At 38.6% G+C, this 15,809-nt stretch overlaps 1 protein-coding gene across 9 annotated transcripts in view; it reads right to left on the reverse strand.

Moving 5' to 3' along the window:
- Mcf2l2 (MCF.2 cell line derived transforming sequence-like 2) overlaps positions 1-15,809 on the reverse strand; it is a 224,364-nt gene that overhangs the window by 123,745 nt on the left and 84,810 nt on the right. For all 9 annotated transcript variants that reach the window (XR_013436674.1, XM_021729793.3, XM_078043734.1 and 6 more), the window contains exons 7-10: positions 11,790-11,939; positions 5,785-5,909; positions 5,106-5,220; positions 4,495-4,614 (exon numbers count right to left, since the gene is read on the reverse strand). Coding sequence is in view for 8 of the 9 variants with exons in the window: in XM_021729793.3 (XP_021585468.2) it covers positions 4,495-4,614; positions 5,106-5,220; positions 5,785-5,909; positions 11,790-11,939 (510 nt within the window). In the remaining variant the exon portion in view is untranslated. The remainder of the gene's footprint in view (positions 1-4,494; positions 4,615-5,105; positions 5,221-5,784; positions 5,910-11,789; positions 11,940-15,809) is intronic.

A 15,809-nucleotide genomic window follows, 5' to 3' on the forward strand; every position in this document is an offset into this window, starting at 1 on the left:
TCTCAAGATTTGGAAAACTCATTATAATTTCCCTGAAGAGTTTATCCATGTCATTAGTCTGTGTCTCTCAATCCTACTTGATTTTCATCCTTTCACTTTTAGCCTGTAAATGTCTTTGCTTGTAAGGTGCATCTTTTGCAAACAGTATATAGTTGTTTTCAATTCATCTGTAAGCCTATGTCTTTTAATTGGAATGTTGAGACCATTTATGTTAAATATTATTATAAAGAGATGTAATTCTTGCCATTTTGATTTATTTCTAATGTTTAATTGGGTCCTGTTTCTCATTTGCTTAACTACTCTTCAGAGATTTTCTCACTTGTAAGTGATGGATTTTGTTTTTCATTTCTTCTTTGTGTAGTAGCCAACAAAACAGTGTCAGCTTAGTAGTCATGAATTCCTTTAGTTTTTGTTTATCTCAGAAGGTTTTTATTTCTTCTTCCAGTCTGAAGGATAGCTTTGCTGGACTACAATCATGTTTGACAGTTATTATTTTTTAGGGCTTGGAACACACAATTCTAACCCTTCCTGGATTTTAGAATTTTTGCTGAGAAATCAGAAGTAATTCTGATTGCCTTACCTCTAAATGTGACCTGATATTCATCTCATGGGGCTTTTAAAATTCTACTCTTGTTCTGTATGTTAGTTTTTCTAATTATAATTTGTCATGGGGAGATTCTTTTTATGATCTTTTTTGATCCAATTGTGTTTCTAAATGATTCCTGGACCTTAATGTTCATCTCATTCTCAAGATTTAGGAGACTTTCTATTATAATTTTCCTGAAGAGTTTATCCATGCCATTAGTATGCATCTCTCAATCCTCCTTGATTTCAATGATTCTTTAAATTTGGTCTCTTAAAATTGTCCCAGAGTTCTTAAAAATTCTGGCCATGGTTACTTTTTTCCTTTAATAATGTCTGAATGTTCAAGGCCAGCACTTTGTCTTCCAGTTATAAAATTCTGTCTTTAGCATAGGATACTCTATTAGAGAGACTTTCAACACAACATTTTATTTTATTTATTGTATCTTTCATTTTAAAGATGTTTTTGTAGTTCTTTTTCAATATCTTTATTTCCTCATTGAATTTCTCATTCATATCCTGTACTGACTTCCTTAATTCATTCAATTATTTTTCTGTGTTCTCTTGGAATTCATTGATCATTTTTAAAATCATTCTTTTGAATTCTTTATCTGTTATTTCATCCACTTCAATATCTTTGGAGTCCCTTGCTTGTGAGTTGTAAACTTTAGAAGGTGATATATTACCTTGTTTTTTTCATATTTTTTGTATTCCTGTGTTGGATTGTATTCAGCTGTTGGGAGGGATTTCTCTTCCACTCTTATGTGTTGGCTTTTTTAGGTCACAGCATTTTCTTGACAAAGTGTTCTGGGATATCAAATTGTAGTGAATTTTTCAATTTATTTCTAAGTGAGTTTTAGTATAGTTTCCCTGCTCAAACTTTGCATGTGGAGCAAAATTAGTGTATTTTGCCAGACTCAAAAGGAAATCAAGTTGCACTTCCCTCCAAATTCATTCCACCATGTACAATCTTCTCTGCGCCTGTTTTAATCTTGATCTACTAGGCACACCCTAGGACACATGGTGGATGCTTTCTGGGACAGTTTGACAATATTTGCTGTGCTCTCCCAGGCTCCTTCTGCAGCAGTGAGCTGAAATGTAGTCTTCTCAAAATGGCTCTCCACCTGAGTCTGAGCTCTCCATTTGCTGGTTGAGAAACACAGAGCACTTTGTAAACATCAGCTCACTGTGCAGTGTATGGTTCAGCTAAGGTTGGACTTCTTTTCTTTCTGCCAAATTTGTCCAATTGTGTTTCTTTTTCCATTTGGGTTATCCCCCACGCTGCAGTGAATCTGTGACACTGTCACTTTTGCACCTGGCTTGGCTTCCATACACTCTTTCTTGTCCTTTGTTCAATATTTCCAGGTTTCCAGGTTTTTCAGAGTCACTGACTGTCCAATATTGAATTTCAGTCAATTTCTTCAATCACCCTCTTCACTGAGAAGCAGTACTCCTATTGCTTGAATCCCAAGCCATGATACAACTGGAAATGCAGTCTTCCTCTAATCCACCATCTGGAATCTCCTGAAACTGATTTCTTGGGACTTCTAACGTCAAGCCCTATCTGGCTTAGGACTCTGGGAACACCACCACCTGTTCCTTTAACACTTTACAGGACAAATGGGAAGACTAGTCAAGCCATAATTATCTGAAAAAACAATTCCTCTTAGAAACCTGACAGAAGACATGTTGAGGAAGATCTCAATTTTGTTAAGATAGCTTTGTTCGGTATACCCAAAGGTATAGGATTAGGTATAGTGCATCTTAGGGAAAGCAGATTTTATAAACTGGAAAGTGAGGCACAGGATGGATGAAATCCACCCCTGGACACACGTCACATCCAGTGGGTTAGTCTAGTTGGTTCAAGAATTTTGCCCATTAAAAATGGATCATGGAAAAAATAAATAAATAAAAATAAAAATGGGTCATGGGTTCACAGAGCATTCCTATGTTCCCTGATCATATGCTTCATCTATAGGTTTGATCAGCCATTTTTAAAAAGTATGTATTAAGGTAGACAGAAGAAAGAATGCAATGTTATTGTGAAGATCCATTATCACTATTTAAAATGTAATCAAGAACACCCTCCAGTAGCTTTCTGTTATCACTGAGAATAAAATCCAAATCATCAGCAAAGATCTCAGGCCCAATATGACATGGGGCCCTGTCCATCTATCCCAACTCATGTCCTCACTGTGCTCCAGGAACATTCCTTGACTCACCAACCCCATTCTCATGTAGGACCTTTGCACTTGTAGCTTCCTCTGTCTTGATACTAGTCCCCAAAGCTTTGTGTGACTACAGAGATCTCAGATCAGAGGCCACCTTCAAAGGCCTTTCTTGACCATTCTAGCAAAAGTAGCACCCCAGTCACTTTCTCTTATATTCTGTTTTCTCTTTATGTCACTGGTCACTACCTGGTATTATTTTATTTGACTGATTTTAATCAACTCTCTCTCCTTAGTAGAATGTAAGTTCCATGAAGACAGGGTCTTGAGTGTTTTCTCCACACCCACAACACCTAGGACAAGGAATACCTGTTGATTAATTAACATTCTCCTGGTTGGTCAGTAACCACCTTCATTTATATATGAAGGTATTTTTTTATTGGTGAGACATTTTTCCTAATATATAAATTTATATAAGCAAAAATACATGTTATCTATATTTAATAAAGAGTTCTATTAAAAAACTAGAATTATACAACATTGGGGCTGTCTATTCTAGAGAATTTGTGACGTGTCATTATCATATATGTGAAGTTCAATTTCTAATGTCTTGTGTGTTTTTAGCATTAAAATACTTAGCTATCAATGATCACTGATAAGAGAAGGTGCTCACTAGAGCAGGATGGGATTCCTGAGAGAGAAGCTGGGTGCACAGGTGGGTTTGTGAGTTCATACATGCCCAGGAAAACCCTCAGCTTAGCATGACCTTCATTTTGTAGTCTTTAAGGGTATGTCTTTAACTGTAATGTACTTGTCAATTACCTGGGGATTTTATTAAAATGCGAATTCTGAGTCCTAGATAGGGCCTGAGATTCTGCATGTTTTATAAGTTTTCACTCAGATGGCACCTATGAGACTGGCTAGGGTCTCACACTTTAAGAAGCAATCTCCAGTTCTGTAAAATTATCATCTGGGAAACATCCCTCTAGATTAGCTCAGAAAGGAAGTGCTAATCACAGGGGACTCAGTCCCCTGGGAGAGATAAATACAGAGAACTTAATTAAGAAAAAGCAGAAAGGCATTTTCCTGGAAAGAGATGACTCATTTTTTCTAAATCTGTAATAAACTGAATCTATAAGAACTTAGAATAGAATTCCTTCTGAGTGCTGACTGGTGTGCAGATTTGGGAACTTGTTTAATTCTGATATGGGAATTGTAAATACACACTCCTTTACAAGTCTGAAATTTACAACTTTCGGGGCATGGGACAGGAGAAAAGTTTTGTCAATTCTGTGTAGCAGAAGAACTAATATGAATCCATTTCCCCCGCCAATTATTGTTTTTTCTGGTTTCCCCTTTTAAAAAATTTCCCCTCCTTGCCTCCAACCCTCACCTCTACATGAGGAGCTCTAAACTGTCTATGCTAATTGACTTGGCCAGTGATTCACTCACTGTGACCTTCTCCCACTTGGCTGCTGATCCCATGAGAGGTACACCTGAACTTCTACCTTCCTCTATATGCTTTAGCAAGACTCTGCTACGGGTCTTATTTCATATTATTTGTTATAGTTGTTAACATGCCTATCTCCTTGGGGAACTGGTGGTAGGGGTGGAGTGACTGAAGGGCAGGATTTGGGCATTCCTGGGTCCTTTAGCAACCCTCCAACAGCAATGATTGAACACCATTTGTCATTGTTCATAGCAACTTCCTTCCAAGTACAAAAAAAACCCTCAAAAAACAAACCTGGCCCTTTTCCTCCAGTTTTTTGTGTTCCTTAAGAAGTTGTTCCACATGCATCACGCTGTCTCCAATGCCTGTAAACTCTGCTAGCTCTTCCAGCAAATTTTCCAGGGCAAGTTTAACCTGCAGGACACATTAGAACTGTGCATAAGTAAAACAACAAGCACCCATCTGTAAAAGTATAGGTTTGTTATGTGCAAGAAAACCTAAAAAAATCTAAAAGGATCAGGACTTGGGTGAATCAATATATGCCTTTCTTCTTTCTTCTTTTTTCAGCTTAGTACCTTTCAGATTAAGCTGGGGATCTAGAGGCACTCATAGTTAGAATGTTAGAACTACATTCAACAGCTCATCAGTCTAAAAGCAACTTAAACCAACACTGAAATGCTATATATGTCAACAGGAAAATGGGATAATGGGATTCTAGATTGCTGTTACTCCATTGCAAATGTGGGGTCTATGAAATAGTAAGGATGTAAAGAGGGAGCTGGATTAGGCAAAAGAGGAAATCCCAATCCCAGAGCATCTAAGGGAAAGAGAAAAATCAAAGGTCTGTATGAAAAATGGAAGTTATATTAAGAAAAAGGAAGTTATATTAAGAAAGAAAACAATACCTTATAAAAATTGTGCTCAAAGCGCTGTAGTTGTAGGCATTGGTTAAGTTTCAGGTGATGCTCAGACCAAAACTGACTAAAGGCTTTTTCTGTTTCATCCAATTGAACTAATAGCCTTTTAAGACATAACGAAAAAGCAACTTTATGTTAGCATTCATTTCTACAGGTGTCTGCATAGGCCTGTGTTATGTACTACCTATGTCTTCCATCAATGTTATTAATTGTGACATTCTGTGTATTATTAAAGACTGTGTCACCTGTGTCTTTCTTAGGGTTTAGTGGGTCCCACACATTCAAACACCTGCAGTACAGGAAGAAACTTAACTCCAGATGCAGCTACTGTGCTTTAAAAATGTGCTTCAGGTGACCCAACCTTTGTGCCTTCTTCTTTTTCCACCTGAGACTACACATGTGTAAATAACAGCATCAAAACAAAATTTTATTGGAAATGAAACTCAACAAATACCACCATCTCTCTGGAAATCCTGGGATTAGAGCATATCATAAGAGGAGGGAATGGAACTCTCCTAAATATTATTTATTTCCCCCTTTAGTCCCAAATACTATTCTTTCTTGGCCTCACTAAGACCCAGAAGTATCTATTCCAGCCTGTTCTTAGTTGTTTTAGAACATCTAGGTCTACATTCTCTCCTGAGAAATCAAAGTCCACCTCACTCACCTTTCCATGGTAGCTACATTCTCAAGTTCACTGATATTGAGTTTTCTGGTGGGATTTTTGGTTGTTGGTTCTTGGATGCATGACAGTAGAGTGGTCCCTTGTTCTCCAAGTAATTTCAGCTCATCCTAGAAAAGTAAAAATATAGAATTTCTTAGAGGGAATCCACAAAAACAAATTCACGGTATTTGGGAGGTGAGGAAAAAGGTAGATCCATATGTTTTTCATTTAGGATGTTAAATGTCAAAGAAGTTAAGATGTAGTCAATTAATTTAAAAATTAATTTATCCTTAATAAGTAGTGCCTACTCATGATACAAGATTCAAAATATACAAAAGGGTGTGACATGAAAAGCAATTCTTTTGTCCCCAGCCTATTTTCCCTCTCCAAAAGCAAATATTTATTAAGATTTTTGTGTAGATCTCAAGCTTTTGTTGTACATTAAGAGCAAACCTAGTTAATAAAAATCTGTTTCTAATCCAAGATAGTGACCAGAAACAAAAAAATAATGACAGGAATTGAATGTTAAGTGCTAGACATTTGCCAAATAATAAAACAATAACTGCTAGTGGACCATGAAAGTATTTTATCTGGTCTCATTAGTAAACACTCCCCTCTGCTAACTGTCCCCTAATTGTGGCCTGGTCCAATTCAAGAAGTTTATCAGAAATGGGCAGCAATTTCAGTTTGACATGGAAAGATTTGGACTTCCAAGGCAACTACTAATTCTATAATACTCTTTTAACATGGTGCTTTGCAAGCTATTTTTGAAGCTATTTTCTTTCAAATCCAGTAGCTCAGAGACCTCACCTTGGAGGTCACCTCTCATTACCATAAACTTTTGAAAGCCAAAAGGAGCATATTCAGCTTGAGAATTTTACTCTTCAGAATTCTGGGTTTGGTTCCTGGGTCACCGGGGCTGATTTGATATGCTCTTGAGGATTAGAGGAGGCCCATGATTCTAACTGAAATACTGAAATACTCTTCTGCCTGTGGGCACTGAAACTGTTCTTCTAGGCTAAGCCACCTCTTCAGCCTTCACACAGCCTCCAGCTAAGGGAGGAATCTACACCCACACTCCAACTATGTTCACATAGAATTCCTGGGTCCTCTTAACCTCACTCCAGTATTTCTCTTAAAGGGTTACTTTGTCCATACCCAACTTCCAACTTGTCCCTAGATCTGTGTGATGTCTAGACAGCTCCTTGGATTCTGCGACTCTGTCTAATTCAGACAAAGCCCCAAGTCAGCAAATGGCAGTCTCCCCTGCCTGCGAATTGGATGCATCCCTTCTTTTCCACTCTCAAGTATGGGCCCTCTTTTCTTCTTATCTCATCAATGCTCATTAAATATTTGCAGAGTAGCTAAATTAGTAATAGTCTAAAAGAAGACAGGTTACAGATGAATAAAGGTACATCAGATATGATGGGAAAACATAGATATGATGTATACTTGTCCTTACCCTTTTTTTCCTCCACCCATCGAAGAGGGTCCTGGATTTTCCCACTCAGTTTCTTTTATTTTTTTTATTTTTTTTTTAAATATAACACCACTTTTTTTTTTAGAAGAGAGAGAGAGAGAGAGAGAGAGAGAGAGAGAGAGAGAGAGAGAGAGAGAGAGAGAGAGAATTTTTTAACATTTATTTTTTAGTTCTCGGCGGACACAACATCTTTGTATGTGGTGCTGAGGATCGAACCCGGGCCGCACGCATGCCAGACGAGCGCGCTACCGCTTGAGCCACATCCCCAGCCCCCCACTCAGTTTCTTAACTGAACCTTGGAAAGGATTCTGGTAATATTTTACAGGTGCACACACGCACACACACACACACACACACACACACACACACACACGCACACACACTTTGAAATGCAGATGGGAAGGAAGGTGGTGAGGCTAAAGGAAAAAGAGGCATATAGCTTAGTACAGAAGGAGATATGGAGACACTGGGAGAGGGACCGAAAGGAGAGACATATTCAGAGAGCTGCAGACATGAGGGAAGTATCTGAGATAGGGAAGGTGGATCTTAATAAGTGATTTCATACCCTGTGTATCACCTTCACACTGTTTAAAACAAAACAAAACAAAAACCACAGGCAAAAATCATGACCTGGTTACTGCTTTGGGACTAAACCACATGGTCAGCTTCAGTAAGGTTACAAAAAATCTGCCATAACAAAAGGGAAAGATGGAGCAACTATGGTTCTCAGAAAGGGTAAAGGTAAGGAGCCTAATCCCAAAATAGAGTTTCAGTTTCCATGGAAAGATAGTGTCCTTCATCCTTTTGAGTATTTAATTTTTTTACTGCCTGCACTCAGTGTGGATGGAGGAGCTCAGGGCATTGTCTCTGGACCCTGTGTATAAATTCATGCTCCCTTCCAGCGAGTTTCCTTCCTTTGTATCCACCAGTGGCGGCAGAGTGAGTACTGCTTGCAGAGTGAGAGAGCCCACTGCCTGTCCAAGTTGCCTGTACTCAGGAAATGGGAGCCTCCCTGTGGAGACGGGACAAGCACAGAGCTGGGCGCTGTGCCATGGGCTGAGTCCAGCCTCTAGTTCATCATCCAGCGGAGACAGAGGCAGCGCATGGGCAGGGAGCCAAGCTGTGTGTACTGGTCTCATTCATCAGGAACAGAACCCCTCCTGGGGAAAGCTATGTGCACATGTGCTCTTCCTTCCTGACTCTCAGATGGGAGAGTGAAATCACAGAAAACAAAGTTTCAAATCTTAGCACCAAGCCCAGTGGCCATGATCTCATTGGATAGAAAATTACACATGCTGTACCAAAATTGGAAGCACTCTTGGACTGTAAGGATGAATTAAGAGCCAAATAGCGGTTCACACTGGGGGAAGGAATTTATGTTACTAAATAAGAGCCTTCTTTAAAGTCATTGGTTTGTTTAAAAGTTTGATAAGATTGTTCTGCTGTGAATGTTTTCAGATTTTGTTTTTCCTGTGTGAACAGATTAGTTTGATATCCAGGATAGCCAAAAGAAAGAGACTCTGGTAGATGATAGTGTTGAACAAAGTAGTAACAACTCCACAGAGAATTAGCAAATGAGGCTATAAAAACTCTTGAGTTCAATAGCTCTTAGTATTTTGACTGCTTGTCAAGTGACTGGGCGGTTATAAGGATCTAAGATAAGGGATCTCAAAGATCCCAGGAGAAGGTAAATCAAACAGTCAAGCCAAGTATCCCAATGCCATGCTAGCTGTTTAGAAACTGTTTTAGAAATTTTTCTCTTTAGGGTGAGAGAAAAAAAAAAATAAATCATACACCATAACTTTTATACATATTAAAACAGATTTAAAAGTTCACCATTCTGAGGAATTAATCTGACACTATACTGGCTTTTCTCTTAGGAAGATGTTTTCTAAATGAAAAAGAACTCATTTAATTTCTTAGAGAATGTTTAGTTAAAAGGTAGGTAAGGGCTAGGGATGTAGCTCAGGGTAGAGCGCTTGCCTAGCATATATGAGGCCCTGGGTTCAATCCCCAGCACCGAGGGAAAAAGAAAAAAAGGTAGAGAGAACACTAAGATGTAAAATAAGATATGTGAAAATAACCATAAAAAGCTATTAAGTTATAAATAAAAATTCAAAAAGTATTTCCTTTTTCTAATATAAATCATTTTCTTCTTAATGCATATTTAGTTGAGAAAGAGGAAAAATATAACTCCAGTTTAATAATTTTGACATTCTTGCTTCTATGTTATAAGGAGGAAAGAAATAAATTTATATTTGGCCAATAATTAGTCATCACAAAAAGGAAAACCTTCTGTATTATTTTTAAATGAATATTAATATTACTTGGAAAGACAGAATATTTTAAATCCAAATTCATTTAATATAAATAAAATTGAGAATTTTATCCTCAAATAGTTACAGGTCTTGTCCATGACCTTGGGGCAGCATGGAATAGAAACACAAGCATGATCTTCAGTTTATGCAAGGCTGCATTTATTTTCTTACTAAAAGGAGAATTCAATGGAATCCCCTAAATTCTTTTTAATTATCTTACAGGTTATATAGAGATATTTAACCCAATTGAAATATGATAATTAGAGTGTAAAATTATTTCTTTATAATTGTCAAATAGCATTTCACATTCTGTGGATCTAAAAAGTTACTCCACGGCATAATCAGAGTTGTGTGTTCTAAGTCTGAAAATAGCTGGTCACCATGCACAGGAAAATGCTCTTCCCCCATCTTGTAGACTGGTTCCTTCTTATTCTGTTACCTCTGTGGAACTCTGCCTGTGTCAAAACTATACAGTGCCTGCTCATCTGACTTTCCCAGAGTATCGCTGCTGCACAGACAGCAGGACTTATCTGATTGGTTTTTCACTCCCTAGGTATGTGTCCTTGTATAAAATCCAAACTTTTAAACTTTTTCCCCAGAGCACTGTATGTGCCCTTACTACACCTAACTTGGAAAGGGCTGAACTTTTTTTTTTAAGTGCTAGGAATTGAACCCAGGGCCTCCTGCATACTAAGCAAACACTCTACCACTAAGCTCCATCCCTAAACCAAGCTGAATTCTAATATGTACCTAAAAGTTGCAAAAATGCTTTGCTTAATGGTTGCCTGAGAACTATCTGAGTTGTCATCTCGGGTACTTCTGCTCTGCAGCTGCTCCTTGGTAGAAGGCTCTGTGCTCTGTGCTCACGACCGCCTGTGCAGAGCTCTGTTTTACAGTTCCTGTCTGGCAGCCTGCCATGCTCAGCATCCTTCCCATTACACTCTGTCCTACTAACTGCTGCTCTGCAGACTCCTAAAGGTCTTAGTCTGTGCATCTGCAAACTCTTTCCTTAGCAGACTTCACCCAGGCACTCCCAACCCTTCTTTCTGCAACCTGGACCTCACAGGAATCAGGGGAGGTGAGCTTGGCCAACTACTTGAAACAGAAAAAGGTCAAGCTTCTCAGAGGAATTTCCTGGGAAAATCTCCAAGATGCTGTCAGGATTTCAGTTTCATTCCAGATCTCTGGATCACTCGGAGTAGGCTTGAGAATACACTTTGAGCTCTTTCTGGATGACAACTCCCTGAAAGGTGGAGTTCAGCAATGTTCTCTGGCAGAAGAATTAATTTCCCTAAACCACTAGACTCTGAGACTCCCCTAACCAGTCTTCGTGTTTCTCAAAGTTGCATTTTGGGGTTTTTTCTTGGCCCATAGTGGTGGATCCTCAATAATTAACACCGAATAAGTAAACAAACCAGTCATCTAGCAAAAAGTTTTGCAATTATTGAGTTACAGATAAGAGTGCAGCAATTTCAAATTTGATGTATCAAAGATTCACACAATGTTAAGATGTACCAATGCCCAGTCCTTAGTTTGCTGTCTACTGAAAATGGGTCTTCTGATTAATAATGCATTCAGTCTGTTTGTGTTTCCCAGGACCTGACAGACATGCAGCGAGAAACTCCAGGAGTACTTCTCTTACTGCATAGTCTGAAAAATCTGCCAAACTCCCTTCTCAGCAGGTTCTGACATGCTTTTGTGAATCACTTAATAGGTGTCGCTCCTCCTCCTAAAACCCATTTCAGAGCACCTCCCACAGTCCCTTTTCTCAAATTAGTCTTCAAATAAAACAACACATCCCTGAGAAACTGAAGCACTTAGTTTATTAGTCCAACCCCAAACTTCAAAACAGCTGCTGGAAAGCTCAGATTTGGAATCAACTCTCTTTCCTCTCCACCCTGGCAATACTATGCCATCTTGCTGTGTTCTAAGCAGAGTCATCATAAGAGATCTGCCCTTGGACAGGTGCTTATACACCTCATCTTGCCAACACAGTGCTGGAAGGGGTTTGTCTTCCCTAGGCTGCTTTCCCTAGATCTCACATTCAGCAGCCTCCAGATGGATTTTTCTCTTCACATATTGCCTATATGGAAGGTCTCAGATGGACAATGGCTGCCAAGTGACTGGAGAAGAAGCAAAAAGAGTCTTCACTCTAATTCTGCTATGGTTTGTGCCAGGAGCTGGCCTTTGAGAGGCCACTGACTACTTACCTGCAGTTTGTCCTGCTGTCTTGTGTGGGACATGAGAAGGTCTTCAGTGGAGAGCATGCCTCTGGGCAGCTCTGTCATGGACAGGCAGGACCCAAATGTCTGCAGCATCTGAGCAGTATTCTTCAATGTCAAGGCAAAGTTTTCTATGGCCTGGAAAATCAGACAATTATAATAACATGGAGCAGTTAACATTCACCAATATGCTTTCTCAATGGAACAACACTGAATTAGCTATGCTTTTCTCAGTGCCACATATTGTCCCTGATACTATATTTATGTATCACCTCAATAATATAGAGTTGGAGGCATCTGCTGTACTTTAATATGAAACTCCAACAAGTTAGTTGAATTGCCCAAAATCATATTACTTGGGCAGGAAGGGAGGAAGGGAGGATACAACTAAGATCAGCGGGTTCAGGGCTCTGTTCATTACTCCAGGGTAATGAACATTAAGTCTGACTCCAGATTTACGCAGGTGCAATGCCACAAAGGGCAGAACCACCCCACTTTCTTTCTAAAAAAACCTCACCTTCTCTTCTAAGTCCCTGCAATACCTTCTCTTTTTCCCCATTCCTCCTCCAGCTTCCTGCTGCCTCTGAGAGGCCTGTCAAATCCTGCTGAGAGGATATGAAAATTGGGAGGGGAATGAAGATAGTGATTAGGTCATTAGTGACCTTTATGAGAGTTATTTCCATCTATGGGATGGATTGGGGACGTCTTCCTGTCCCATCTCTTTTATAAAATTTGCAAGCACCATGTCACACTCTTCTCTGTACTCCCAGGGTGTGGTATCAGAGGGTGCCCATAAACTGCTATTGAGTTAATGGAAAAAACAAAAAGGTTCTACAGAATTTTCATTTGGGAAGAAATGACCTCTGTTCCTACATTATCAGAGAACTGTTTCTGAAAACCCAAACCCACATCATAAAGAATGTACCAGACCTGACAGGGCCTGTCTCTATGCCAGGGCCTGGGGCTGGAGCTGGCATGATAAAGCTTCCAGAGCACTGCTCACTCCCTCTACTGTCTGGACCCAAAAGGTTCTCTACTTCAGCTGTTTTCATACTTGAAGTATTGCTGTGGGAGGACATCTCCCTGTTAGCACAAACATTTGAACAGCCACAACTTTGAGCACCTTAGTGCTTCTGGCTTAGAAATTCAAACTCTTTTGTAAAAATCTTTCTTTCAACTACACTAGTTTCATTATATATATATATATATATATATATATATATATATATATATATATATATACACATCACTCTCTCAATTGTATTCACTAATAGCCTATGATGAATAACAGAGAAAAAACACTGGGAGGAATAATAAAAAATATTAAGATTATGATATATTTTGCTTTATATGCACGATTTCTTCTAATGCATATTAGTTATCATTATTATCATCCCACATTATATAGATGAGGAAACTAAAGTATGTTGAGAATAATTTCCCAGAAGACATATCAAAAAATACATGGCAGAGGTGGGATTAGAGTCAGATGAGATCTGGCTCCTGAGCTGTACTCTTAAGTGCCATATTATCTTACAACTTGGCATTCAAAGCTATATTTAGCAAAATTAGATTTAAAACTAGATCCTCAGAAGATCTCGGCCTTGAGAATTGAAGATTTGAATCAGAGTTCAGATCCTAATCTTCTCTAATCATGTTATTTGGATAAGCCATGTGGTGCAGTTGAGTTCCAGAGTCCTCACTTGAAAAATAGGAGAAATACTTTCTGTTCTGTGGGGACTTTTTTTTTTTTTTTGGATAAAAAAGGATAGCAACTGTGAAAGGATTTTGGTCACAATAAATACCTTACAACTATGATAAGAATAACAGTGACCACCCTGAATATCAGGTGTGAGGCCTGCAAATGTCATGCTTGTCACCTATTAACAAATTAACTTGATTCCATGTTATTCCCTGAATAATCACCTTGGAAATGGGCAGAGGACCTGATTCTAATATGGGAATTAAAAAGAGGTTGGTTTAGTTCTTTTTAGTTATAGTTCTGCCACTACTTGACCATTTGACCTTAGATAAGCTTCTTTTTTACTCTGAAGGTCACTTTCCTGTATAATAAAGTGATTGAAGTAAATGATGTTAAGGATCTTTGAGTCCTAGCCTTTCTATGTGTTTCTCAATAACCTGATATCCAAAAAGCACAAAATAACAAAGAATCTATATGTTTCAATCATAATATATACAACAATGTGTATGTGCTTCTATACTATTCTACTCTAAGTTTTTAACTAGATGTGTGTATCTATAAAATTATCTATCTGTGGAAAAGGCATGAACAGAATATCACTGGTCTTCTAATACTAGTTGCATTTTTTAAAGTTCACTATCATGTGTTTAAGACATCCACAACCACAAACAAGGTGGCTATAAACTAGGTTTAGTGGGGAAGGAAGTGTGTAAATGTCTGCACATGCCATCTCTAACCACTCTTCATGACCTCAGCCTTCTTTAACTAAGTTTTCTAAGACCTATTTTTGTCTCTGAAACAAAAAGCTCAAGGTTTATCTCTTTAAAATGTATTTATCACAAATTTGTCTGACTTGAGGTAACTTGAAAAACATGAATAGCATGATAAAATAAGTATCTGGTAGAGAAATAAGAGCAAAGGGGAGAGCTAGTTAGCCCAATAAGGCTGAGTGAATTCTTTTTGATTATCTAGGAAGTTGAGAAATAAAGCCTAGAAGCACTCCAGGTTCCACTATTTATATGGTCTAGCATATAAGGAGGTCTGCAGCCTATGAAGACCCCCTCACATCCCCTCATTTATAACACTCTACATTAACTTCCCTGACAACTTTCTTAGTTAGACTTATTTAGAATTATATGCACATCATGAGACTTTCACCATTCTTGTGACCAAATTGATGAAAAGTGTAAAAGGTTCTGGCCCAGGTTGGGGGACCTTTCTTCAGGTTTTGGGAAACTTCCTTGGAATTCACAAAGAAGTGAGGAAGGAATTGGAATTTGTAGCTTTGAAAGAAATGCAGTGTTTACTTTCTAAATTTCCTTTTTTGTTTTTTAGAAAAAATCACAAAACATTATATCTGAAATGCATATACCTAATATGTATGTGCAGTTCAGGCGTTCACTGGTAAATATTGAGCAACATGCTTCCAAAGTGACCAGATACAAAGAAAAGTGCTGACATCACAAGCTGTGAAGGGAGGTGAAGGAAGAGTGGGTTTTGCCGAGGAAACCTAATCTTTTCAAGGTTAGGGGTTAGGAGAGTGGGGCAATGGGAAAGAAACTATAGGATCATATTTTCTGGTGACTGTCTTAAGCTGTTTAGGCTATTATAACAAAAATACCCTAGACTGGGTAATTTATGAACAATAGAAATTTATTTCTCACTGTTCCGGAGGCTTGAAGTCCAAGATCAAAGTGCAAGGAGGTTTGATGTCTGGTGAGGGCCTGTTCTCATAGGTGGCACCTACTCTGGTCTGCACAAGGCATAGGGCAAGGCAGATCCCTTCACCTCTTGTGAAGTCTGACCGAATCACTTCCCAAAAGGCCCTACTTCTTAATACTGTCACATTGGGTTTCAACATATGAATTTGGGGCAGGGGATAAGATACCAACATTCAGATCATAGTAATGAGTTTCATCTCATTTTTTCCTCATTATCACTGAAACTTCTATTTTAGCCCAACAACCACCAATACAAGTAGGAAAAAGTAAAATACTATATATCAGGCACTTTCACAGACCGTATTTCCCCTCCTCCCCCACATCAAACTTCCAGGTAGCTTTTGGCAGTCCAAGGTTTCTCAACATTGGCAGTATTCACATTTGGGGCTGGATAATTTCTTTGTGGTAGAGGCCATTTTGCACATTGTAAGATGTTTAGCAGGGTCCTAGGTCCCTAGTCCTTAACTACTCGCCACCAAGTTCTGACTACAAAAAATGTCTAAAGACATTAACAAATATCCTCAAAAATGGGACAAAATTACTTCTAACAGAGAACAGCTGTGTTAATCCTTTGTTTTTTTTCCT

Source organism: Ictidomys tridecemlineatus, chromosome 3 (genome assembly GCF_052094955.1).
Source record: "Ictidomys tridecemlineatus isolate mIctTri1 chromosome 3, mIctTri1.hap1, whole genome shotgun sequence".
NCBI classification, from domain to species: domain Eukaryota; kingdom Metazoa; phylum Chordata; class Mammalia; order Rodentia; family Sciuridae; genus Ictidomys; species Ictidomys tridecemlineatus.